Source organism: Bufo gargarizans, chromosome 1 (genome assembly GCF_014858855.1).
Source record: "Bufo gargarizans isolate SCDJY-AF-19 chromosome 1, ASM1485885v1, whole genome shotgun sequence".
Classification (NCBI taxonomy): Eukaryota; Metazoa; Chordata; class Amphibia; order Anura; family Bufonidae; genus Bufo; species Bufo gargarizans.
Window position 1 is genome coordinate 129,704,106 of NC_058080.1, and position 24,100 is coordinate 129,728,205.

The 24,100-nt window shown below is 46.7% G+C and overlaps 1 protein-coding gene across 1 annotated transcript in view; it reads left to right on the forward strand.

The window, feature by feature from the left end:
• The window catches only part of UBE2K (ubiquitin conjugating enzyme E2 K), a 50,535-nt gene extending 37,168 nt beyond the window's left edge, over nt 1–13,367 (forward strand). Inside the window, exons 3-7 of the mRNA XM_044298446.1 lie at nt 11–69; nt 3,718–3,800; nt 8,175–8,274; nt 9,101–9,229; nt 11,262–13,367. Coding sequence (XP_044154381.1) covers nt 11–69; nt 3,718–3,800; nt 8,175–8,274; nt 9,101–9,229; nt 11,262–11,336 — 446 coding nt within the window. The 3' untranslated portion in view covers nt 11,337–13,367. The remainder of the gene's footprint in view (nt 1–10; nt 70–3,717; nt 3,801–8,174; nt 8,275–9,100; nt 9,230–11,261) is intronic.
• The last annotated feature ends 10,733 nt before the right edge of the window (nt 13,368–24,100 follow it).

Genomic DNA, 24,100 nt, shown 5'->3' on the forward strand with positions numbered 1-24,100 from the left:
TCTCTTACAGGTGGGCGGTATCAATTAGAAATAAAAATCCCAGAAACATACCCTTTTAATCCACCAAAGGTAAGATGGAATTGTTCACTACCCCCCACCCCCTGTTATTTTCTTTGTTTATAGTAAAATTTCCGTTAAATGAGGAGGATATCAAACCCTTTACAAGTGATGGCCTATGCCAGGGATCAGCAACCGTCGGCACTCCAGCCTTGTAGCTCCTGCAAAAGTGAAAGGAGGATTGTGGGAGTTGTAGTTTCAGATCAGCTGGAGGTTGCTTAGGATAGGCCATCCCTATCTGATCAGCTGTTCTGCACTCCATCCTGGTTACTGCAGCGCTGCCCCCATTCACTTCACCAGAGCTACTGCAGAACATCTTTTCAGCGGGGACGCGCCCTGAGGACAGGTCCAGCTCCACGACCGTGCATCAAAATGAGATGAAGTAACCTTGTTCTCACATATATAAAGTTCATCAAACATAACTGGGCAGTAGAAAGAGTTATTAAACTCGGCATTACCTAAAGTTTGGTATCTCTGATGCAAACAGACATAGTCGTATATTACAACCCTGTATACACGCGTGGTCTGTGTGATGGCCACATGTCCCAGACCAACCACGGCTCAAGTGAGCTGCGGTGGGTCGAGAAAATGCGGCTATGTGAAAGCAGCCTTACACAACTGGAAAGTAAGTATTACACTTGTGCCCTAAAGCACAATCAGCAGCGCCCAATAAAGCAGTTTAGTGCTCTGTACTCCAAGATTTGGCGCATGTCATCCCTACATGTGTATATATATCACCAGTAAGTACATGATTACAGGGTCAGACTACAGACAGTGTGTTGTCTGTTACCATGGAGACAGATTGCTTCATTTATTCATTTTCGAAAGTGGGCCATGAAGGTGAACATAGCCTGCAAAGGGTATTGTCTTCTCAGAGATGTATGCCGTATCTACACCGCTCACACCATCCTGCTGGCTAATGCATTACTGGATTCAAGAGGTCCGCCAGGACAGCTCCTCTCAGCTTAAAGGGGCTGTGACTTCTTAGGGGTTGAGTCCCTGTGTCATTCTCCACCTTCAGGCCTCGCACCAGACAGAACACACTTGAGTCCATTTTATACGACTTCAGCGTGCCCACCAATAAACAGTGTGCGGTGAGCGTGACATAATGTGAAGGAATGTATATGAGTCTCCAGCCTAATGGTGAGAGGTGTTTCAGGCTGTAAGATAATCCATATCATAAATCCGCTATGTAGGATATGAAGGAATTCCTAGTATAACCTGTATGGGTGTGAAAAACTAATGAAGATCTTTTTGCATCCTGTGACCTTCTGTTCAGGGTCCATTCACACGTCCGCAAAATGGGTCTGCATCCGTTCCGCAATTTTGCGGAACAGGTGCAGACCCATTCATTATTAGTGGGGCCGGAATGTGCTGTCCGCATCCGCGTTTCCGTTCCGCAAAAAAATAGAACATGTCCTATTCTTGTCCGCAATTACGGACAAGAAAAGGAATTTTCTATGAGAGTGCTGGTGTCCGTGTTTTGCAGATCTGCAGAACACATACGGACATGTGAATGGACCCTTAATGGCAGCCTGGTATGGAGCCCAGCCACTCCATCATTGCTCGGAGGAGTAGGGGGGGGGGCGTTCCCCTTATGAATACTGCAGACTCGTGCATGTATTCTCTCCTCATTTTGCCTTCTTCCTGTAAGGCAGGGATATGATGTAGCGGTACAGTCTTGTCTTTGTGACCAGTGGAGCGTTCTGTAGCAGTCCCATTCCCTCTCGCCTGTTTACCGGTTTTGGCATCCTAGATTGTGTGATAACCTTGAGTCCATGGTGCCATGTAGATGTGGAGTTCAAGGCTTCAGAAAAGATTTCAAAAATAGTTTTCAGAAGTAAATTAGACGCTAAGGGTGGATGTCCCCTGCACCCTCACATCTTCTCGGTCTCTTTCTTGTCCCTCTGCTCGTGTTCAGAACCTGTGTTTTTTGGTAAGTTCTTATGTTTGTGGGGGAAAATGGTTGCAGATGGTTTATACAGGTCCTTCTCAAAAGATTAGCATATTGTGATAAAGTTCATTATTTTCTGTAATGTACTGATAAACATTAGACTTTCATATATTTTAGATTCATTACACACCAACTGAAGTAGTTCAAGCCTTTTATTGTTTTAATATTGATGATTTTGGCATACAGCTCATGAAAACCCAAATTTGCTATCTCAAAAATTTAGCATATTTCATCCGACCAATAAAAGAAAAGTGTTTTTAATACAAAAAAAGTCAACCTTCAAATAATTATGTTCAGTTATGCACTCAATACTTGGTCGGGAATCCTTTTGCAGAAATTACTGCTTCAATGCGGCGTGGCATGGAGGCAATCAGCCTGTGGCACTGCTGAGGTGTTATGGAGGCCCAGGATGTTTCGATAGCGGCCTTAAGCTCATCCAGAGTGTTGGGTCTTGCGTCTCTCAACTTTCTCTTCCCAATATCCCACAGATTCTCTATGGGGTTCAGGTCAGGAGAGTTGGCAGGCCAATTGAGCCCAGTAATACCATGGTCAGTAAACCATTTACCAGTGGTTTTGGCACTGTGAGCAGGTGCCAGGTCGTGCTGAAAAATGAAATCTTAATCTCCATAAAGCTTTTCAGCAGATGGAAGCATGAAGTGCTCCAAAATCTCCTGATAGCTAGCTGCATTGACCCTGCCCTTGATAAAACACAGTGGACCAACACCAGCAGCTGACATGGCACCCCAGACCATCACTGACTGTGGGTACTTGACACTGGACTTCAGGCATTTTGGCATTTCCCTCTTCCCAGTCTTCCTCCAGACTCTGGCGCCTTGATTTCCGAATGACATGCAAAATTTGCTTTCATCTGAAAAAAGTACTTTGGACCACTGAGCAACAGTCCAGTGCTGCTTCTCTGTAGCCCAGGTCAGGCGCTTCTGCCGCTGTTTCTGGGGAATGCGGCACCTGTAGCCCATTTCCTGCACACGCCTGTACACGGTGGCTCTGGATGTTTCTACTCCAGACTCAGTCCACTGCTTCCGCAGGTCCCCCAAGGTCTGGAATCGCTCCTTCTCCACAATCTTCCTCAGGGTCCGGTCACCTCTTCTCGTTGTGCAGCGTTTTCTGCCACACTTTTTCCTTCCCACAGACTTCCCATTGAGGTGCCTTGATACAGCACTCTGGGAACAGCCTATTTGTTCAGAAATTTCTTTCTGTGTCTTACCCTCTTGCTTGAGGGTGTCAATGATGGCCTTCTGGACAGCAGTCAGGTCGGCAGTCTTACCCATGATTGCGGTTTTGAGTAATGAACCAGGCTGGGAGTTTTTAAAAGCCTCAGGAATCTTTTGCAGGTGTTTAGAGTTAATTAGTTGATTCAGATTAGGTTAATAGCTCGTTTAGAGAACCTTTTCATGATATGCTAATTTTTTTAGATAGGAATTTTGGGTTTTCATGAGCTGTATGCCAAAATCATCAATATTAAAACAATAAAAGGCTTGAACTACTTCAGTTGGTGTGTAATGAATCTAAAATATATGAAAGTCTAATGTTTATCAGTACATTACAGAAAATAATGAACTTTATCACAATATGCAAATTTTTTGAGAAGGACCTGTATGTATGGCGAGACATGAGGAGGTTACTGTAGACACTTGGACAGTATCCAGTCACTGCCCTGTTGTACTAATACTGCTTCTCTGTTTTAGGTGCGGTTTATTACTAAAATTTGGCATCCAAATATTAGTTCGGTTACAGGAGCCATATGTTTGGATATATTGAAGGATCAATGGTAAGACTTTTGTTCACATTTTGTTGCCTATATTGTCAAAATTGGGATAGTCTGCAGTACTTCTGAACAAAATGTCCATCAGAGTATTGTACGATGGTCTAAGTTTGGTTCCGCACAGCCAAAGAGGGTCTGGGTCTTATGCGCCACCACGAGGGGGGGGGGGGGGGGGGGGCGCACTGCGCCACGAATGTCTGATCATGGGGGGCTTGGGGGGGCGCACTGCGCCACCAATGAAGCTTAATCCCACATTTATTCATATACAGGAGGCGGGAGCTGGCTGCAGGATCACATAGCCGGCTCCCGACCTCTATGAGCAGTAGCTGCGATCCGCGGCACCTGAGGAGTTAACTACCGCAGATCGCAGCTACAGCTCATAGAGGCCGGGACCCGGCAATGTGATCCTGCAGCTCCCGCCTCCTGAGTCCTGTATATGAATTAATGTGAGATTAATCTTCATTGGTGGCGCAGTGGCCATAGCTCCTCCCCCTCCTCTTGTCCCCTGTCCTTACATTGGCGGCAGCGGCAGGAGCAGCACAGGGGGAGGAGACACTGCTCCTTCTCCCCTGTGCTGCTAAGGGGAACACGGAGAGCGCTGTCAGCAGCGCGATCTGTGTTCCCCATACACTATCGGAATATCGGCAAAATAGATGCTGATACCGATAGTGTTCAAAATCCTGAATATCGGCCGATAATATCGGTAAATCCGATAATCGGTCGATCCCTATTACGTTTATCTGAACCTGGCCTAAAACTGGTTATATCAAAGTCTCATCTTGAATTGGGGCCTTTAAAAATTGATACACTGTCAGTTTTTCTGCCCTCACAGTATATATAATGCCCCCTGGAAATCAAATGGCGCCCATAGTGCTCCCCAGTATTGTTAATGCCCCCCTTAGTGCTCCCTTTAATGCCTCCATTAGTGCTCCCAGTATAGCGGGATTTACATGCGCCAACTGAGCGGCCAATTGTCAGGAAGGAAGCTTTCGTTCCCGACAGTCGGCTGCTCGTTCGGTGAAGGAGATCGCTGTATTTACATGCCGCAATCTTCTCCACAGTATGAGGATGAGGGATGGCTATTGCAATCCTTAGTCCTCATACAGAATCATTGTTTCTCGCTGTTTAGCATCACTCTGCCCAGGAACGATGATCGGTAGTACCTGCACAAACAGGATCACCCAATTGATAACCTGTCCTCGGGAAACTCTGGGCATCCGTCTAATCAGCTTGTGTGAAGGGGCTGTGATTTTTAACAGTATAGCAAACACAGCAGTATATATGTATAATGACTGTGCTTAACCCCTTCAGGACCTGGCCATTTTTCACCTTAAGGACCAGGCCATTTTTTGAAAATCTGACGTGTCACTTTATGTGGTGAAAACTTTAAAACGCTTTTACTTATCCAGGCCATTCTGAGATTGTTTTCTTGTCACATATTGTACTTCATGGCAGTGGTAAATTTGAGTCAAAATATTAAATTTTTATTTATAAAAAAAAACACATTTACCAACAATTTGGAAAAATTTGCAATCTTCAAAATTTCATTTTCTCTGCTTTTAAAACGGATAGTGATACCTCCTAAAATACCGTATTTTTTTGCTTTATAAGACGCACTTTTTTACCCCAAAAGTGGGGGGGAAATGGCAGTGCGTCTTATAAAGCAAATGCTGCCATTTTAATTCTGCTCACACTGCTACATTGCCGGCCGCTATGCCACACAGAGCGGCCTGTGATGTATCAGCGGGGGAGGGCAACTGATGTTGCGTTCGCGGTGGGGGTGGGGCCCGGTGCAGTCACTGTACTCTATTACACCAGGCCCCGCACACAGCAGTCTTCATATGCAAAGTGTAGTCATTTAATCCTTAACCAGTGGGTTAGCTTTGTTTAAAGTAGCACAATCCTCTGTAGTAGTACTCCCTATCAAACTACCGTAGCAGGCCGGCCGGCAGCGTAACGTCACTCACTCCCTCACACGCCTTCTTCATTAATAAAGTGGCAGGGCGCAGAAGGAAAGGAACGCCGTATGGGTTTTGGAGGGCAGATTTCACTGGGATCGTTTTAAGTTGCCATGTCACATTTAAAGACCCCCTGATGCACCCCTAGAGTAGAAATTTCAAAAAAGTTACCTCTATTATGGAAACTACGGTATAAGGTGGCAGTTTTGTTGGTACTATTTTAGGGTACATATGAGTTTTGGTTGCTCTATATTCCACTTTTTGTGAGGCAAACTGACAATAAAAAGCTGTTTTGGAACGGTTTTTGTTTTTTACAATGTTCATCTGACAGGTTAGATCATGTGCTATTTTATAGGGCAGGTTGTTACGGATGCAACAATACCAAACAATATTATGTTTTAAATTTACATAATGAAGCATTTTTGAAAAAAAATTATTTTTTTAGTGTCTCCATATTCTGAGAGCCATAGTTTTATTTTTATTTTTGTTTTTTTTGGGGGGGCGATTGTCTTAAATAGGATCTCATTTTTTGGAGGATGAAATGACTGTTTGATTGGTACTATTATGGGGAGCGTATGACTTTTTGATCTCTTGGTATGATTTACTTTTTATGATGTAAGGTGACAAAAATGTTTTTTTTTTCTTTTCTTACGGTGTTCTCCTGAGGTCATGTGAAATTTTAATAGACCTGGTTGTTACGGACACGGCAATACTTAATATGTCTACTTTAAAAAAAAAGTTTTTTTAACACGGCACCTGGGGGGTTAATTGCCGCGGATCGCAACGCCCTGTCCTGTCATAGACGTCGGGTGCCAGCTATGTGATTCTGCTGCCGGAACCTGCCTCCTGTATCTGTATTAAAGGGTTTCTGTCACCAGAATTAACCCTATTAAACTAGCTGACATTAGCGATGTCAGGCAGCATTGGTCTCCTACTGCCGGCCTTGTCTGCTGTGTAAATCTCGCGCCTGCGCCGTCCCGTTCAGTATTCGGAGCAGTGAGTGAAGGGCGCTTGCCTCCTTCCTTGCTGCGTCTGCGCCAAATTCTGAACGGCGCAAGATTTCCCCAGCGCACAGGGCTGGCAGTTGGAGGTGAAGGCTGCCTGGCCCTGTCAATCTAGTGTAGCAGGGTGGCCAGAGGTGGGAGAACAGAGCCTCTAGGAGCAGGGGTAACCCCCCCCCCCCCCCCCCGCAACTAGAGGCTAATTAGCATAATATAAAAGTTATATTTCTGGAGTAACGGGGGCGTAGATAAAAGTAGGAATAGGCTAGTTAGGTTCAGCTGACATTAGCACATCGCTAATGTCAGCTAGTTTAATAGGGTTAATTCTGGTGACAGAAACCCTTTAAATGTTAATTTATCTTCATTGGTGGAGCAGTGGCCACAGCCGCCCCTCCCCTCCTCTGCCCCTGTCTACTTATTGGTGGCAGTGGCACAGGGGGGAGAGACTTCTTACTCCTCCCCTGTGCTGCTGAGGGAACATGGAGTGCGCTGAGAGCAGCGCGCTCCATGTTCTGTGATACTAGGCTGCGCAGTAGCGCAGCCTAGTATCGGTAAAAGACCAATCCCAGTATTGAATTGATACCAGTACAAAAGTATCGATTGGGTATTGATAATTCGATACCTGGTACAACCCTATGAGCGGCACAGCGACCAAGTGACTGATGGGCATGTCATTAAAAGCCTAGAAGGAGGCTGCAGTGCTTGCCTCCTTTAAAGGAAGCGTGTCACCAAAATTGTTTTGTGTGCCAGTTAAAACCCGATAGTAACAATTATCCTTTTTTCCTAATCTCTTTTCATTTTCTGATTGCAGATTTATTTATTCTGTTTCCTGAACATGATTACAGTTCGGCCATCTTGCCTGAGCTGTTCTTAACAGTATTTAGGAAGCGTTAAGAAAAGTTCTTTACAGCAGCCCCATGGGCCATAGACACAATGGTCAGGAGGGGACCTCACTGACTTCTATGGGAGAGGTTTCTCGGCATGCTGTGTGATCTGTGCAGAGGTCATTGTTCAAGGAAAGAATAGATGAGCTCTGACAATCACCTATTGTGAATGGTGGAGTCTGTCTTATCTATACACAGAGGTGATATCATTATAGGCAGGATTAGAATGACAGATAAGCAGATAACTGCAGTAAAGTGATCTGTACAGACCAAGAAATTGCGCCTATTAGACATAGTGGCCAGTGCAAAAAAAACTGCAGGAATTTGTTTTTTGATTAAAAATAGATATTGGCATGGAAAATAAAAAATAACCCTCAAAATTATAAAAAAAAAATATGTTAAACATAAAAATGTGATTTAAGCAATGGGTCATTTTCTAATGACACGTTCCCTTTAAGGCAAACAATCTCTTAAATTAGTAGATTTGTAAGCTTGTTTCTGTTGTGAACTTATTCCTGTCCTCCTCTATCCCCACAGGGCAGCGGCTATGACATTAAGAACAGTGTTGTTATCATTGCAAGCTTTGTTGGCTGCAGCAGAACCAGATGACCCACAGGACGCGGTGGTGGCTAATCAGGTACGGCTGAGAGTTATTAGCTGGGCCTGAGAGCAGCATCAGGGCATCTAATATTGAAGAGGGTATCATCCCTTTATTTGACATGAATAGTCCATAGGTTGGGCTGAAGAATTACATGATAAGAATAGACAAAGATAGGCCAGTATAGTAGGTGCACTTATTAAGAGGTCCTGGTCTTAAAGGGGTTATCCAGGAAATGATAATGAAGACCTATCCTCAGGATCATTATCACATCGGTGTGGGTCCGAGTCCTGGTACCCCTGCAGCTGCAACTAGGCCATGTAATGATGTACAGTGACATTACATGGCCTAGGAAGAGGCTGCGGCACTGACTGAGGACCATCCTCTCCTAACAGCCGATCGGCGGGGGTCCTGGGGGTCAGACCCCTGCAGATCTAATATTTGACTTCTCCTGAGGATAGGTCATCAATATTATTTCCAGGATAACCCCTTTTTAGTTTAGAAATCCTGAACCGAAGCCTAAACTGTGACATCCACTTGGACAGATATGGATCACACATGGACCTATTAATTTCTGTGGGGCCACAAAAAATGTGCACAGCACACAGATAATCTGTCTGCCTCCTTGTGCCCGTTATAGAACATGTCCTATTCTTGTCTGTTTTGTGGACAAAAATAGACATTTTTACAATTGGCCCCCAAAAAATGCAGGATGCACACGGACCGGCATCCATATTTTGCAGATATGCGATTTACAGCCTGCAAAATGCATACGATTGTGTGAATGTGACCTTACTCATGTCTATAGTTTCTTCTCCTTGCTGCCTCAAATTGCTTTATTTTTTCCTTTTTCTTTCTTTTCTAGTACAAGCAAAATCCAGAAATGTTTAAACAGACAGCTCGGCTGTGGGCACATGTATATGCAGGCGCACCAGTCACTAGTCCAGAATACACACGAAAAATAGAAAATCTTTGCGCTATGGGCTTTGATAGAGTAAGTATTGCCTGAATCAGTATCTTCCTGTATACCCCATATGAGGGGCCGTTAGTGGAAAATATAATATAGTGTACACGGAAAATGTTAACCTCTGCCTTAAAAATGTACAAGGTAGATGGTTACAGTCAGGTTGCCAGATTCCCTCCCCTTTTTTGAATGCAAAAAACATTTTTTTGGCATGTCTTTTGGCTGTATCTCTCTGAGGCTGGAATGAGCCTGTTTGAGTGACTTGGGATGTGTGTTTGAAGGACTCGGCATTGACTTCAGTGGGCATTGGCCTGGCAATAACTGATCGTGGAACCATTATGGGGACGTTTTCCAAGTCTTAAATACTGATGACCTATCCTTGGGATAGGTCGTCAGTATCTGATAGGTGGAGGTCTGACACCCGGGACCCTACCAATCCGCTGTCAGCGCTGCGGCCTTCTCCCTGCTCACCAAGCACAGCGCCGTACCTTGTTTAGCAGCTGTCCTTGGTATCGCGCTCAGCCCCATTCACTTTGATGGGGCTGAGCTGCTCCTAGGCCATATGAAAAACACCAAAAAGCAAATATCATAAATGTCTCACGTGGAGTTATTCGTATAGCACCTATAAAGCTCAAAAAGCTACCACACAAGTAATTATAATCAATAAGTTCTTTATTAAACATCCATTTACAAAACATTAGTTTAAAAGTTACAAAAAAGCAGCGGTCATGGGAACACAGCAGTGTTACAGAAAGTTTAAAAACAGAGTAGGCTCCAGGCCATAAGGGACTAGTATCCCAACAATTAAAGCAGTATCAGATGAGTGGGGCTCATATAGCAAAGTGCACACCGGATGTAAATATTGCACCGTAAGCATAATCCATGCCTGGCGGTGTAAACCTGCGTGCACCCCTACAAAAGATTGAACTGCAGAGGGAAAAGAAATGCAAGAAATCACATGTCGTGAAACGATCGTCGGGCGGCTGCTCCAGACCAGGGTCAGTACGACATGTGATTTCTTGTATTTCTTTTCCCTCGGCAGTTCAATCTTTTGTAGGGGTGCACGCAGGTTTACACCGCCAGGCATGGATTATGCTTACGGTGCAATATTTACATCCGGTGTGCACTTTGCTATATGAGCCCCACTCATCTGATACTGCTTTAATTGTTGGGATACTAGTCCCTTATGGCCTGGAGCCTACTCTGTTTTTAAACTTTCTGTAAGGCTACTTTCACACTTGCGCTTGATCGGATCCGTTCTGAACGGATCCGATCATATTAATGCAGACGGAGGCTCCGTTCAGTACGGATCCGTCTGCATTAATAACTTAGAAAAATTTCTAAGTGCGAAAGTAGCCTGAGCGGATCCGTTCAGACTTTCAATGTAAAGTCAATGGGGGACGGATCCGCTTGAAGATTGAGCCATATAGTGTCATCTATAAGCGGATCCGTTGCAAGCGGCGTTCAGCTGTCCGCCTGGCCGTGCAGAGGCGAGCGGAGGCTGAACGCCGCCAGACTGATGCAGTCTGAGCGGATCCGCATCCATTCAGACTGAATCAGGGCTGGACGGAAGCGTTCTGCTCCGCTCGTGAGCTCCTTCAAACGGAGCTCACGAGCGGACAGCAGAACGCTAGTGTGAAAGTAGCCTAACACTGCTGTGTTCCCATGACCGCTGCTTTTTTTGTAACTTTTTACTAATGTTTTGTAAATGGATGTTTAATAAAGAACTTATTGATTATAATTACTTGTGTGGTAGCTTTTTGAGCTTTATAGGTGCTATATCCTAGGCCATATGACCAAAGAACGTGATGTCACTGGCCTAGGAAAAAAGCTGAGAAAAGGCCTTGGTGCTACTGTGGGCACCGCTGCCGTCTCCAACAGCTGATTGGTGGGGGTCCAACACATGGGACCCCCTGCAATCAGATAAGGTAAGCTATCCTACTAAATTACCTATTAAAGTCTCGAAAAACTCTTTTGAGCTAGCACTTTCTCGCACTTAGTGCACTCATAGTCTTTTGTAAGGTTGGTGTGAATCTCATCTTTCTTTGCTTCCCTCTTACAGAACGCAGTAATAGCTGCTTTGTCATCAAAGACATGGGATGTAGAGAGTGCAACAGAACTTCTGCTGAGTAACTGAGAGAAATCATCTGGTCCCCGCTCGCCCCTTCCCAAGAGCTCGACATCTGTTATTTTTAAGATTCTGCATAAAAAAGGAAAAAAAAACACACACAAAAAAAAACGCACTCCTGCGTGACAATGCTGTTTAGGCCATACTGGAGACTGATGGGGGTGGGAAGTGCTCTGTAAATAAAGCTAATTAAACCCGTAAATTAAATGACAACCAAACAGAGGGGAGGGGTAGGAGTATCATTTTTTTTTTTTTTCTTAACTATTGTGAAAAAAAAAATATCTTGGAGCTGAACCAATGGAAAAAAAATGCATTTGCTTTACCATGTGACCAAGAGCGGCACGACGCCCTGGATGTTTTTTTTTTTTTTTTTTTTTTTTTTTTTTTCTTCCCCCCCCCCCTGTTTAATCTCTTGTACCAGAGGGGACATGCCAGCAGGCTCATTTTTGGGGTTCTAGGCCATCATTTTGCCAGTCACTGTCTACCGTACTGCTAGTACCAGCCATCCTTTGTGTCTGTGGACTTGCATGCATGCACAACATTGGGTTACATGAATTCGTCCAGACTCTCCATTTGTAATATATTTGGTACTTGTTTTTGCCTCCCCCTCCCCCCCAGGGTACCGGAGACATGAAAAAAATAAGGTTTCCATAAAGCAGGCATAGACACGTTGTGGTGTACCAGGCGTTACTTGGGCGAGAGAGAGATGCTTACGTCTGTTACGCACTCTATACTATTGGGGTTGTTTTAGTTTCCACACAATTATATATTTTGGAAAAAATGAAGAAAAAGATAGGAAGGAGCCAATCAATGAGGAAGCAAATGAGCATTTTGCAGCCACATTGCTGGGACCTTTCAAGCCAGTGTAAGCCACATGTGTTTTTCTTTATTTTTTTTATTTTTTTTTTCAGGCAATGTCTACCTTTGCAACCAGTTTTATTCTGGTTTTCCATCTAAAAATAAAAAAAAATTGAGAACTTTGCAAATAGTCTTGATTAAAAAAATGTTCCACTTTGTGTCTACAGCTTCCATGCAGACCTGGGTGTCTCCACGATTAGTCTGATCCGGCCGACGTACTCCATTCCATCCGCCCCCTGTCTAATGCATACGTTTTCTTAGGTTAGTAAGAAGTAGCTACAAGTGGATGGGACTATTACTAATCAGATTTACATGGCTCTGCATGGAAGCTGTAGATGAATTGACCCAACTGATTTATGAAAATCTATGAGTAGCTTCAGCGTGACCTGATCCTTGGAGCTCTTCAGTACATGCTGGAGATGAAATTCATGAGCGCCCGACACTCTCTGTTGCCAGATGACCTTTTTTCCCGCCTTTAGCAATCGGTGGGGGTAGCTGGTGTAGTGGTTTAATTTTTCTCAAATCCCAGACAACCCCTTTAACTGCATGATGTGGTTAGTGCCTAGTAACAACGGATGCAATTGAGAGTAGTACAAGAAAAGCATGCTGTGGGTCATAGAAGGTAAAGCTCTGGATGCGTCTAGGCCAGTGAGGGTGAAGCTTTTAGAGGCCGAGTCCCCAAACTGCAACTCAAAACCCACTTATTTATCGCAAAAGTGCCAACAGTCCAATATAGTGTATCTTCCATGTACTTTATCATTTAGCTATAATAGCCTGCCTACGCTGTTCGTAGTGTGCCCTGCGCTGATGAATGGCAGGAAACTTCTAAGGCATATTGGTACACCATAGACTTTTTCCATGCCATAGGTTCGCCACCACTGCTATAGGCAATATTACTTCGCCCTGAATTAGTTCAGTGATCTCTAGTATGGTGAAACCATTGACTGTTTACATCCAGATCACTAATCTCAGAACATGAAGCCTGTACCATAAGCCCATGTTCTGCATATAAACTGTTCATAGGTTGCAGATCAACCTATTGGAGAGAAAAAAAAGGCCTGAAATATATAATTTCTATTCCCTTAAAATTAGGACCATGAAATGATTCAAACTGTGGTTTTCGTTTGACTTCATGAATTAGTATTTCTTAAGGTGGCTACGATACAAGTCTTGTATATTTAATTTTTTTAAATTTTTGGCGTTCTCAGCAGGAACAGGCACTAAAACGTGAATTCTTTTTTCAGTGAAAAATGGCTTGTCATGTTGGCAGTATTAAACATTTGCATCATCTCTGCTGGAGTTTCAGAACTACCTGAAAAATATCCAAGTGTTTTTGACCAGTGGATCAGACTTTCCTTTGAGCAGAATTATAGCATTATCAACCAAACAATCATAACATATTTTGCTATAAATGTATATATTATAGACTATAAATGTCTATATAATGGTTACATCTATAGGCAGCTTCTGATTCTGTTTGCTGGAGGTTGACATTCCTCACTAAGTGCTGAATAGAAACCACTCGGAGCATACATTACATGAAACACTAGGATGTTTTATTCCTGATTGTGTACACCAGTGTTTTTTTTTTTTTTTTTCTTCCCAAAATTGTGCTACACTTAAATATGATTGAGCTGCAATACCAGACACAGCCTATGCATAGGGGTGGTGCTGTTTCCAGGGGAGGGGGGGGGGGGGGGGATCCCTTTCCTTATCTAATTGCGGAAAACCCCTAGCAAGAAATTAGGCTTACAACTTTGAAGTCTCTACTGCCTGGATCCCAGCAGTGGGAAGAGGATAGCTATTCTCGAATGTCTTCTATGTCGTCCTCAGAAGAATCCAGAAGAGAGCACTGGCCTTCATTACAGTCCAAATGCAGATTTCACTAGCACTTAATGAATTTGCTCATTTTCCTGCCCTTTCCATTCACTGGTTTGAATGAAATTCCCAAATTCCTGCCCTGTAATAGTGATTTGAAACGGTCATTAAGCCACCTTGTCACCTTGAGAATGCCTATGACGTGTTTACAGTGGATGATTTGCTTTCTCATCTTTTGGCCTTTCTAGAACATGTCACTAAGTGCTCCAAAAAGTTTATTAACAAGTGATAAAAAAAATGGAAATCATTGTACCGGATGTATATTTTTCTTTTCTGCACATTTTCTAGGTCTGTGCCATTTTCAGTAGCCCGAATGTTTAAGCTATGGAAATCTTGTTATTTGCATACCTGTGGTACATTCCACATCGTCTGACAAAGGTTTGGTATGTTTGGAATAGTTCAACAAATAAAAGCTAAAATGAAAATAAAATAAAAAATCTGGAAAAAAAGACTTTTAAACCTTTTGCTTGTCTGTCTTTCATTGAACCTTTTGGACCAAGCAGGCCATACAGCTTAGATGTTCACTATGGTGGCTGTACCTGCTCTTGTCGAATGTTGGGCTTCATCCTATGTGTATGGGAATGTGTGTGATGCATTGTTATGAATCCATTTTACGTGCATGATGTGCACTTGTTAGTACATCGTAATGGTCTTGTTCCTATTAAGGATTTTTTTATTGGTCTTAGCTCCTGGTTGCACCCACAGCTCCTCTCCTTTTAGTTTCTGGTTGCGGCCCCACCACTTTGGCAATAAAGACGTAATCCTGTCTGGCTCTGAATTCTCGCAGCAGCACCTTTGGCGCATGCGCTGTGCATGGATGGAGATCGCCAGATGCTCCAGCCGTGGGATAAATAGTTCCATGAGCATTGGAAGTTCTCCCGAGCAAAGATAAAAGTTAATTTTGCTCTAGCCAATAAAGGGGCTCTCTGCTTTTCTGACAGATGTGATTTAGGGCTCATGCACATGGCCGTTGTTTTGGTCCGCATCCGTTCTGCGTTTTGTGGATCGGATGTGGACCCATTCATCTCAATAGGGCTGCAAAAGATGGGTGTGCTGTCTGCATCTGTCCGTTCCGCTGCCCACAAAAATAAATAGAACATGTCCTATCCTTGTCTATTTTACAGAAGTTAAAAAGTGGTGGCTTGTACTGGGCTGGAATCGCAAGCAAACCACTTATGGCCACGTGCATGAGCCCTTACTAAATACCCATCAAATAATAGTTTTTTTTTCTTCTTAGAATTCTACACTTTATCATTTCTGTTATTCTTTCTTCAAATGTATGAACAAATTTGGTGTTTGGAGCCCCCTTACCAAGATGGTGTAGCCCTACACAGTCTGATTGTCAGCACAGAATGGCAGGGTCACACCCAGTGGTCTGTCTATACTTTATCAGAGGAATAACAGAAAAACCCAAAATTTTGACCCAGCCCTGGTTTTGGCTTATGAAAGATTATGTATATATATAATTTATTGTTATATAAATTTTGTTAAAACAAGGTGAGCTCATAAAGTGGTCACATTGTTATTTTTGTGTGAAAATATTGGCATGTTCAGCAGCTACAATGGAGAAAAGAAGTATTTGATACATTGGTAATTTTGCAAGTTTTCCCTTCTACAAAGAATGGAGCGGTCTGTAATTTTTATCATAGGTACACTTCAACTGTGAGAAAAACTATTGTATGAAATAAGTATTTGATCACCTCCCAACCAGCAAAAACTCTGGCTTTCAGAGATCTGTTAGTTTTTCTTTAAGAAGCCCTCTTACTCTGCACTCAGTACTTGTATTAGTTACCCATGTTTGAACTCGGTACGGCCACACACTCAATCAATCACACTCCAACCTCTCCACCATGGCCGGTGGCGTAGCTAGAACTGACTAGGCCCCACACCAAATTATTGAATGCAACTGGGCAACTTCTTCTACATTTCCGTTCTTCTGATGTGTCAAATGGATCCTGTTGCATCCGTTATGCACATTTGGCATCCGTTTGAGCCATTTCTGAGATCTTTTCTATCAGACAGAAAAAAGTACTGCATACAGGAGTTTTCTTTCAGTCTAAAAAACTGATCTCAGGTAGAAGTGGCTCAAACGGATGCCAAATGTGCATAACGGATGCAACAGGATCCTTTTTTCTGTTCTTCTGATGGATCAGAAGAACCAAAAATGAAATGGAGATGTGAACTCTTTCTTACTTGAATGCACAGAATAAAATAGCATAACCAATTTCAAGCAAGTACAGGAATAGCATCCACGGGGCAGTGTATTTCCCCTATGCCTCCTCAGTTTGGGGCTGACTGTATAAATATACACAGACATTCATTATATAGTCTTAGGTCTGTTTCTCATTTCACATATGCATTTTATGCATTGAAATTTCCACCAAATGCCTCCACTGGTGAGAAAACTAGGTTCTGTTATATATATATTTTTTATTTTTACAGTATATTAGATAGATGATAGATAATCACACACACACACACACACACACACACACACACACACACACACACACACACACACACACACACACACACACACCTACACACCTACACACCTTTCACATACATACACTCCAGGGAGATTTTTTTAAGGTAGCAGCATAAGCTGCTGCTGTTATCAGTGCGGCCCTCCACTATACGCTGCCTGTGAGGCCAGAAGTTTACATCATAGTACATGCAACCCTGCCCTGCTACTGCTCCCGGGCTCCTTCTAAGCTCGGGGCCCTGAAGCAGCTGCTTCCCTGATAGTTACGCCCCTGACCATGGCCATGACCAAAGAACTGTCTAAGGACACCATGGACAAGATTGTAGACCTGCACAAGGCTGGGATGGGCTATAGGACAATAGGCAAACAGCTTGGTGAGAAGGCAAAAACTTGGCGCAATTATTAGAAAATGGAAGAAACACAAGATGATTGTCAATCTTCCTTGGTCTGGGGCTCCATGTAAGATCTCTCCTCGTGGGGTAAGGATGATTCTGAGAAAGGTCAGAAATCAGCCCAGAACTACACTGGAGGGCTGTCAATGACCTGAAGAAATCTGGGACCATAGTCTCAAAGATTTACCATTATGCCGTCATGCATTAATTAAAATCCTGCAGGGTGGCACGCAAGGCTCCCCTGCTCAAGCCAGCACATGTCCAGGCCTGTTTGAAGTTCACCGATGACCATCTGGATGATCCAGAGGAGGAATGGGAGAAGGTCATGTAGTCAAATGAGACCAAAATAGAGACCCAACCCTGGAGCATGGAGGTGGAAACATCATATTTTAGGGGTACTTTTCTGCAAAGGGGACAGGACAACTGCACTGTTTTGAAAGGAGGACTGATGGGGCCATGTATCATGAGATTCCTTCCCTCAGTAAGAGCATTGAAGATGGGTCGTGGCTGGGTCTTCCAGCATGACAATGACCCGAAACACACAGCCATAGCAACTAAGGAGTGGCTCCGTAAGAAGCATTTCAAGGTCCTGGAGTGGCCTAGCCAGTCTCCAGACCTGAACCCAATCGAAAATCTTTGGAGGGAGCCGAAACTCAATGTAGCCCAGTGACAGCCCTGAAACCTGAAAGATCTGGAGAAAATCTGTATGGCGGAGTGGGCCAAAGTCCCTGCTGCAGTGTGTGCAAACTTGGTCAAGAACTACACGAAACGTATGACCTTTGTAATTGAAAACAAAGGCTTCTGTACCAAATATTAAAGGGATATTCCCATCTTAATGATCACTGTTAATGATTTAACAGTGATCATTTTTCTAAATATATTTAATTAACTAATTCCTACCCCTTAGAAGAAAATAAACACATACTTACCTGACCGTCTCCCCTGGTTACGGCCACCGCTCTTCTCCGGAATCGCGGTGGCCGTGCTTGCGCAGACGACTTCTTTTCTCCCAGCCAGCCACGCGAAGTCCAGAAAGCGCATGCCGAAGCCGCGCATGCGCTATGGTGATTTCTTCCTGGCCAGTATAGTATGCTTGCCAGGAAGAAGTCACCAGGGCGCATGCGCGTTCAGTCCAGCGCGCGGCCCGGCCGGGAGAAGACTTCAATCAAGATGGAGCCCGTGTTGCGAATACCCCTTTAAGTTTTGTTTTTCTATTGTATCAAATAAAAATGCAAGAAAATGCTAATTAATTATTTAAAAATCATACAATGTGATTTTCTGGATTTTTTTTAAGATTCTGTCTCTCACGGTTGAAGTGTACCTACGATAAAAATCACAGACCTCTCCATTGTTTTTAGATGGGGAAACGTGCAAAATTACCAGTGTATCAAATACTTATTTCTCGTGCTTTTTTCCATTGGGGGACACAGACCATGGGTATAGCTTAGAGGTATTAGTAGGAGGGACACTATGCAAATGAAAGAGCTCCTCCTCCTCGGGCTATACCCCCAGACTCCACCAGGAGGAACTCAGTCTTTGCTTAGTGTCTGGTGAAGGAGGTTGACACTCTCTGATTCTACTCCTTTTTGTTATTTTTATTCTAGATGGGGACACAGGTCGGCATGGCGCCTTCCTGGTCCCCCGTGGAGTGCCCGCCGCCGTCTTTGGGACGTTGCCTGGCTGCCTCCATTTCCCCCCAAGAAGATAAGTGGATCCGGGCTCGACCTGTTAGCTCCGGCATCCCACCAGCTGCTGGGACGCCTGCTGCCTACCCTCCTCCAGAGCACTGTTCTCCTGGATTGGAGTCAGAAGTCTGAAGAGGCGCATCCCTGCTGGTCTGGACATCGAGGGAGCATGCTGAGCAGATAAGTGTTGCACAATCCCTCCCCCTCCCTCTGTGTCTATTTGTCTGTGGCTGCCTGGGTGAGCTTGAAGAAGGATCCTGATGGGGCACTTTCTTCATTTTGGCACTGGAGTACTGGCATCTCTTCCCCTTAAACTGTGGGCTTCAGCGCTTCTCTCGTCGGGCCTTGGCTGCTGCGCTCCCTCAGCGCCCGCCGGCAGGCCGCTCCTCCACGTGGTGCGCTTATTTTCGCGCATATTTTCGCGCTCGCGCATATTTTTGCGCGCATATTTTTGCGCGCGCGCTTATTTTCGCGCGCTTTTTTCGCGCCATAATGACGCGTTAGGGGAGGCGGAGCCTCGGCATGCCGCTCTGACTCTCCTTACACCGGAGACTGTTTGCTCATGGCCGTGCAGCTCCTCATCACTCTACTCCGTTTTGTGCCAGGCAAGCTGGTAGCTCAGTGGTACTGCTGCTGTTGCCCCATGTCCAGGCTTTCTGAGTTCAAAGCCCCTTTCAGCCTTCAAAAATTGTTTATATTATTCTAGATGGGGACACAGGTCGGCATGGCGCCTTCCTGGTCCCCCGTGGAATGCCCGCTGCCGTCCTTGGACGCTGCCTGGCTGCCTCCATTGCCCCCCAAAGAAGACAAGTGGATCCGGGCTCGACCTGCAGCTCCGGTATCCCACCAGCTACTGGGTCTCCTGCTGCCACCCTCCACCAGAACACTGCACTCCTGGACAAGGAGTCAGAAGCCTGATGAGGTGCTTCCCTGCTGGTCCTGGAGTCGAGGGAGAAGTTCTGCAGGAGCAGATAAGTATTACCTGCATCCCTGCCTTACCCCCCTCCTCCACGTCCCTGGGGGCCTGCGGTCCCCGCTTGGGCATCTGCCATGTCCAGCGCGGCCGCTAAATTGGTCTTAGTCACCAAGGCAACCATGTCCTTTAATCCTGTGGCGCTAACGACTCCATCTCTCTCAGTGGTCCCCACAGTGGGTGACTGACTACGAAGAGGCAGCGTGAGCGGCAGCATCCCACCTCGGATGTCTCTGTCTCTCCACCCCCCTCACCTCGCCGGTGGCGCTTGCGGACTGCTCTTCCCCCTCCCTAGGGAGAGTACTCCGAAGGAGAATTATCCGGCTCGGACGAGCCACGTCCTTTTTGGACTATAGGGCATTTTCAAATCCTGTGACGCCAACCACCTCTCTAAGTGGTTTTCCACAGAAGACGCCCGAATACTAACAGGGAGCGTGAGCAGCAGCATCCCTCCTCGGATGGCTCTGGCTCCCCCCCCCCCCCCCCCCTCGTCTAGAGGCGCGTTCGGGCGACTCTCCCCTCCCTTAGGGAGCGCAAGTCTGAAGGAGAATTTCCGGCTCTGATTAGGTCATGGAGCGGGACCCCTCGCCTAAGCTCTCCACCAGGGTGGCTGACTTAGTGGTGACTGTCCGAGACACCTTTATTCTCCAAGGGGATTCTCCTCCTTCCACTGGTCAGGAGTTCCCCCTTTTTCCGTCCAGGCAGTCGGAGACTACCATGTTCCCGGTCCATGAGGGATTTTTCCGCGGTCATGTCCAGGGCCTGGGGTGGTCTTAATAAGGTTCTCGACCACCCAGCGCATGAATATACTTTCCTTTCCCTGCTGACGGCGAGGAGAGGTGTCTCCTCCCCCTAAGGTGGATCCTCCGGTGGCCGGATTAGCCAATTATGTGGCCCTTCCTGTCTTAGTCAGTTCCTCTTTCCAGGATGCTGTGGACAGACGCATAGACTCTCTTCCAGGTCCTTTTTTCGCTGGCAGCGCGTCCCTGTGACCTACCTTTCACTTAGCAGGGGTAGCCAGTGCTCTCTCGGTGTGGTTACAACACCACCACCAGGAACTGGCGGTACGAGATGCGGCTACTAACACACTGGAGTTGGTTCTCCAGATGTCTCAGGCTTCTAACATTCTTTGCGAAGCTTCTAGGGACATTGTTTCCCTCTTTGCCCGCTGGTTGGCCATCTCTGTCACTCAGCGCGAAGAGATCTGATTGAAGGTGTGGGACGCTGACGCCTCCACCAAGCGTTCCCTTGCTAATCTCCCCTTTGGGGTTTCCAGGCCTTGTGGGGATCAGCTGGACGAGTTCGTCTCTGCATGCCTTTTGCCGTTTCTCATCTGGTAGGCCGTCGCCTGCTTCCTCCGCCGGGGGTCTCAGGTCGCCCGCAAAGAGGCCTTCCTTTGCACCAGCCTTCCCGGCACTAGAGGGCCCAGTCAGCCCGCCCTGCTGCTCCTAGGCCTATCACATGTCCCGATTGCGGAATCCCACCATCGATTCCTGCGCTTCGCCATTATGGGTCGACACTGTCAGTTTGTCGCCCTTCCTTCGGGTTGGCGACCACCCCGCGGGTCCTTGCCACGGTCCTGGACCGCTCATGGCGCTTCTTCGTACCAGGGGCATTCCTTTGCTGCCCTGTCGGGACGATATCCGGATAGAGGCCCCCCTCTCTACCGCAGACCACGGACAGCGTCCGGATCACTGTTCAGACCCTGGAACGGTTCGGCTGCCTGGTAACTTTCCCAAACTCCTGCCTCTTCCCGTCCCAGAGGCTCTCCTTCCGGAGGGTGATTTTGGACACCTCGGCTGCCAAAGTATTCTACCAGCCTTCAAGTCCTCCCAGGTCCAGGGGGCAGTGTCGCATCTGCTGCGCTCCCCGTGCCTCTCCATTCGGGAATACTTGCAGGTCCTGGGTCTTATGGTAGCCTCTTTCGAGGCCTTTCCATATGCCCAGTTTCACACTCGCCTGGCGCAACAGGAGATCCTTTACCTTTCAGCGGGTTCGGGCAGTTCTCCCTTGGTGGCTGTTCCCAAAGAACCTGAGGTCGGGGAGTTCCTTTCTCGCATTCTCCTGGACGATCGCCGCCACCGATGCCAGCATCCTGGGTTGGGGGGCGTTTTCCAGTCTCGCACGGTTCAAGGAATTTGGCCGGCGGCAGAGTCTCGCCTTCCAATCAACTTTCTGGAATTGAGGGCGATTTTTTCCGCTCTCTCTCTCCTATTGGACCTCTCTCCTTGCGGGCCTCCCAGTGCGGGTTCAAACGGGCAATGCCGCGGCCGTGGCCTATATCGACCATCAGGACGGGACCCGCAGCCGGATGGTGATGCAGGAGGTGAAGTGAATTCTGACGTGGGCGGAGACTCACGTTCCGGTGTTGTCAGCAGTTTGCATTCCAGGAATGGACAACTGGACAGCGGACTTTCTAAGCCACAACACGGTGGATCCAAGCGAGTGGTCTCTGCATCCAGAAGGGTTCGAAGAAATCTGCCACAGATGGGACCGTCCGGATGTGGACTTAATGGCGTCCGGGTTCAACAACAAGATCCCAGTGGTCCTGGCTCGCGCCCGAGATCCGGAGGCGTACGGATGGATGCGCAGGTGTCTCCGTGGCAGGACTTCAGCCTCCTCTGTTTTCCTCTCCTACCAAAGGGTCTACGCCAGTTCGAGGCGGAAGGGACTCCGACCGTTCTCATCACCCCAGAGTGGCCTCGCCGCGCGTGGTTTTTCGGACGTGGCTCGGTTGCTGGCGGACGCCCCATGGCCTCTTCCCGACGGACAGGACTTACTGTCTCAGGGCCCGTTCTTCCACCGGAATTTGCGGTCTCTTCGTTTACCGGCGTGACTGTTGAAACCGCCATCCTGATAAAGATGGGGTTCTCGGATTCAGTGGTTAGGACCATGATCAGTCCGGGGAAGTCTTCTTCCTCCCGGATTTACTATCGTACCTGGATGGCCTTCCTATCCTTTTTTGTGGGTTCGGGGTTCCCTCCCCTTCGGTTTTCCATCTTGATGGTACTGTCTTTTCTTCAGTCTGGGCTTGTGCAGGGACTGTCGCTTAGTTCCCTGTAAGGTCAGGTTTCGGCGCGGGCCGTCAGAGGTCCCTTGCTCTTAAGGGTCCGGTGGTGACCTTTCTTCGGGGGTGGCGCATTCGGTTCCCCGTATGTTCCCCCTTTGTCTCCTTGGGATCTCAATTTGGTTCTGCGCGCTCTGCAGTCGGCTCCCTTCGAGCCTTTGAGGAGGGTCTCTCTGACTGTTCTCATCTGGACTTCCTTGTGACCATAGCTTCTGATACAGCTACATAGCGTAGTGATTAAAGTTCTGGGCTATTATGCAGTGGCTGTGAGTTCACGTCCCATCACAAGCTTTTAGGTCAGACTGGTGTCGAAGCTGGCCGCTCTTTCCTGTCAGGAGCCTTAATGGTTTTCCTCCAGGATTAAGTTGTGCTCCGTCCAGTTCCCTTCTTTTTGCCCAGGGTGGTCTCTCCCTTCCGCCTTGATGAGGATCTTGTCCTGCCTTCCTTTTGTCCTTCTCCGGCTAACCCCAAGGAACGCACTCTGCATTCCCTGGATGTTGTACGGGTCCTGAAGGTGTGTCTCGCGGCTACTGCTTCCGTCCGCCGTTTCTGGCGCTCTGGATCTGCTTGGCTATTTCCGCGGCTTGTCACGCTTGTGGTGGAGTTCCCCCGGCTAGAATTGCCGCTCACTCCATTGGGGCGGAGGGGGCTTCCTGGGCAAGACGCAGTCGTGCCTCTGCGTCTCAGCTGTGTACGGCGGCCACCTGGTCGTCCTTGCATACCTTTGCAAATTTTTGTCAGTTGCATTCACTGGCTTCGGCTGATGCGGCTTTGGCCGCAGGGTTTTGCAGGCTGTGGTTCCTGTTTGACCGTTGGGGCGTTCCTCCTGGCGGTGCTGATATTTTTTCCCACCCCATGGACTGCTTTTGGACGTCCCATGGTCTGTGTCCCCCAATGGAAAAAAGCACGAGAAAAGGAGATTTTTGTGAAACTCACCTGTAAAATCTTTTTCTCGTCTTTTCCATTGGGGGACACAGCTCCCACCCATTATTCCTGTTGCAGGAGGGGTCTTTAGTTCAGTTTTTCTGTTTCTGGTTGGACCTTATGGCTTGGTCCGATGGTTTCCATGATTTTTTCTTGCTCCTTCTCCTACTGCTTGTGCAACGCCTGAGTTCCTCCTGGTGGAGTCTGGGGGTATAGCCCGAGGAGGAGGAGCTCTTTCATTTGCATAGTGTCCCTCCTACTAATACCTCTAAGCTATACCCATGGTCTGTGTCCCCCAATGGAAAAGACGAGAAAAAGATTTTACAGGTGAGTTTCACAAAAATCTCCTTTTTCTCCACTGTATATAGGAGTGGGGATCAGACAGAGAGAAGGCTAAGGCCACTTTCACACAAGCGAGTCCCACGCATTGGACTCGCAGCATGTGTCCAGGAGAGCTCCCGTCCTGAACTCCCAGCACGCCCGGGGTCGCATAGCATTATATTGATTTATG